Here is a 3,585-nt window from a genome sequence, read left to right as displayed (position 1 = left end):
CTACTACCCACCTACCCCTCCCCCCCCCCCCCCCCCCCAAAACCTTGGCTACCATCTGACTCAAGTTATTGCTTATAGAATTACTCTTCCAGGATGGCTGCCATAGACTATACTGTTTGCCTTCATAGTGAAGTATTTGTGACAACTCAGGGAGGCAATTTCCCCCATTTTCTGTTGGGCCATAGAAGATACTTATATGGTGGACACTCCAGGACCATCAGGCCAGACAAAAGGAAGTTAGCTTTGTTATATGATAATCCCAATATCGGGTAAGCTTTTGGTTAGCATTTCTGCCATCTTTTTTCCAGTTTATGCGAGACTTCTCTAGTGTGCCTGTAAAGAAACTGAAAGAAACCGTTATGGGATAGAAATAAAAGAGTGGGTATTACAATGTTGAAGGCCCATGGCCATGACGGTCAGCGTGGCTATTTTTACTTAATTCCATAGAAATACCACGGTCTTCTCGTGTTTCATTGCTGTTCTGGTGACTTTACCTGTTATCTTAATTTGAATGGTCATTTTTCTAACTTGCTATAAAATTTAGTTAGGCACAGTATGCAGTCTTGTATGTTTGTTTTGCAGTGCTTTTGACCAGTGTATGTTTTCCATGTGCTCCTCTTCCAGGTGGAAGAGCTTCAAGCGGCAAATGCTTAATATACGAGCACATAGTGATTCAAAAGGTATTGAGATTAAAAGACCAAATGACTCAATATATTCATTCCCTTGTCCAGATTGCATGTGCCGGAGTAACAAGACTGAAGATTCTAGATCATCCTCAGTAACGTGATCTGTGTGCATGTCAGTAGGTGGTCTTATTCTCGTAGTATGCATGAATCTCAGCTGCTAACTGTTCTTATTCTCGTAGTATGCATGAATCTCAGCTGCTAACTGTTCTTATTCTCGTAGTACACATGAACTTCAGCTGCTAACTGTTGTGATTCTTTCATTTTTTTCCCCTCCACTGTGGAGAGGGCCTAACTGGATTAGCTGCTTCTGGGATTTGTGTAATGACTGATCAATTTGATTCTCTCCGGGGCATGAGTTTGAGGGTACGCTTTTGTACATGATGGTGTGAGAAGGATGGAAAAGTCATGTCTATCGGTGAAGTTACCCCTGGTGTTGATTTACATAGTAGATTCATCTTCTTCCAGCTGCTGTATCTCTAACAAGCTGTGAGTTGACACAAGATATATTTGCACGTTAGTTTTGTGAGAGACAGGATTTTGTATATTAGTGAAGTGGGAGTGTTAGATTATAGGAACATGATGAGAACAGTATAGGCTTATCAGAAGTCAGGGTTCCAAAATTTTACTTTGGATACCCTTTTTTGCCAACGTTAGTAATGTCTCTTGTTGATATTTATTATTGCTGTTTGACTAGATTTATCACCTTAATTCAGAGTGCACAGAATTTTCAAAAGAGCTGTGGATTTTTCTTGATTAATTGTGTCTATCATTTGGTTTATCGAGTATCAATCAAACTATGTTTGTTTATGATCACGCACACGATTATTCCTTGAATATGCACTCTACATAACGGCGTAAATTGTTTAATTTTACATTCCGCCTATAAACAATTACTCCTTTCGTTTCTTTTTAGCTGCATGTCGGTTTGATTGAGTATTGAGTTTAATAATTAAGGAATTTTTTTTGCACATATCAAAAGTATCTATAGAACTTATAATTTTAAATAGAGCTTTTTTTACTATTACCACGCGCCTGAAATTTTTCACATTCGGTAGTTGAAAAAAGTGTAAATTTTGTATAATTTTTGTAGAACATACAGAATATGTATATATACAAAAAAAAATATATATATATTTTTTAGTTATTATTTTGTGAGCGGCTACAATGTCATTTTCCCTTTTAAAATATGCCACGATAGCATGACATTAAGAGTAAAATGAGAAAGTGAGTGTAAGTAAACAGGAGGAAGAAAGGGGTTACAACCTACATAGAAAAAAGGATTGTATGTACTCAGCATATTACAAAGAGGAATTTCAGAAACCACTATTGTGTAGTATTAATTTTTTATAGCTACCATATACATAATTACTTTCTATAGCTATTATTCAGTTGTTACGGTAGTGTATTCGCTGTATTCGCGTTGTTGTATTCATGAATACAGCAGCAAAAAACGCCTAAAAATCAGGGTAGTCTAGCTGTACGCGCATGTATTCACATGTATTCGCTCCATGTATTCATGAATACAACAGCAAAAAGCGCCTAAATCAGGGCAGCCTAGCTGTACGCACATGTATTTGCGTTGGCGCCTAAAATCAGGGCGGTCCAGCTATACGCGCATGTATTTACATGTATTCGCGCTGATGTATTCATGAATGCAACAGTAAAAAGCACCTAAAATCAGGCAATCCAGCTGTATGCGCATGTATTCACATGTATTTGCGCCATGTATTCATGAATACAGTATCGGCAATCACTTTAAAAATAGGTATGTCCAGCTGTCTAAGAGAGAAGAAAAACATAAACACCATATTTTATGCCTTATTTCATGCCTCAATGGTAGTATATAGTATAAATACTTATTTGCTATAAAATATAAAAGGTAGCTATAGAAAATAATATTTTAAAATAATTTTGATTTATAATAAATATGGTGTATACCTTGTTATAGAAGGTAAAATTTCCTATTACAAATACGTTGCAAAATTTTTAAAAGAGAGGTTTACATTTAAGTTGTAAGTTGGCGAAAGACATATCTTTGCAATTTTTATGTTCAAATAAATTTGTTTGGCCGAATTTCTAAAAAGTAAATAGCAATTTGTGTTTGATCAGTTTATTTCATAGGTAAATGGATAAGTGGGTTTCAAGAATCTAAAAGTGAGGGTTCTTGAAATATTTTTTGAGTTCGAAACTTAAAAGTTTTTGGACTCAAAATACGTTTCTACAGTTAAAAAAAGAGAGTTATTTTTCTACCTAAAACGCAGTATTATATTGTGTTTTACTTTAACGGAATTTTAGCCGTTAAAGTAAAGCACAGTATAATACTGCGTTTTCCATAAAGCGCGGTATTATACTGCATTTTGCTTCTTTTTTGGGCCCACCAATAAGTGTTTTGCGGTTAACTGACATAACAATAATTCAAATATATAAAGCGGGGTATTATACTGCATTTTACATAAAAAAAAATCTACACCCCGAGCTAGGACTTGCCTTATTTAAAGGCGTTAGGATTTTATGAAAATCCATCCAAAACTTTCCTTCAAACTTCCGTTCATACTTTTCTTCTTGTTATCAAGCATTTTTTTTATAATGTCCGAAGAGCCAAAAATAAGGGTCTCATTATAGTGGGGGGGGGGGGGGGGATGTGAGGTTGTAATGGAGAATAACTCTGTGAGGTATAGTTCACCTCCACAGTGTCATGTTAAATTGCCGCTTACAATGGAGTACGATATATTGGTATCGTTGTTACGTAAGAAAATGAGTGTGAGGAAACGTTCGGTGAACCTTAAAGTAACCGGCAGATTTTCGTATTCTGTGACTCCGCAGGGGTTTGCTTATTATTATGAGTTTAACATCGAAAATGATGAAACTCTTAGAGATTTTTTGCAGATTCCGGATGAAT

General features: G+C 35.8%; 1 protein-coding gene across 3 annotated transcripts in view; it reads left to right on the top strand.

Moving 5' to 3' along the window:
• LOC109235148 (uncharacterized protein At1g04910) overlaps nucleotides 1-1,421 on the top strand; it is an 8,597-nt gene extending 7,176 nt beyond the window's left edge. For 2 of the 3 annotated variants that reach the window (XM_019401120.1, XM_019401121.1), the window contains exons 9-10: nucleotides 79-269; nucleotides 625-1,421. In XM_019401120.1, the coding sequence (XP_019256665.1) occupies nucleotides 79-269; nucleotides 625-787 (354 nt within the window). In that variant the 3' untranslated portion in view covers nucleotides 788-1,421. Of the gene's footprint in view, nucleotides 1-78; nucleotides 270-624 lie in introns of those variants that run through there. The other variant, XM_019401122.1, reaches the window with a different exon arrangement.

This window comes from Nicotiana attenuata, chromosome 12, assembly GCF_001879085.1.
Source record: "Nicotiana attenuata strain UT chromosome 12, NIATTr2, whole genome shotgun sequence".
Classification (NCBI taxonomy): Eukaryota; Viridiplantae; Streptophyta; class Magnoliopsida; order Solanales; family Solanaceae; genus Nicotiana; species Nicotiana attenuata.
This window is presented reverse-complemented; position numbering and strand designations above follow the sequence as displayed.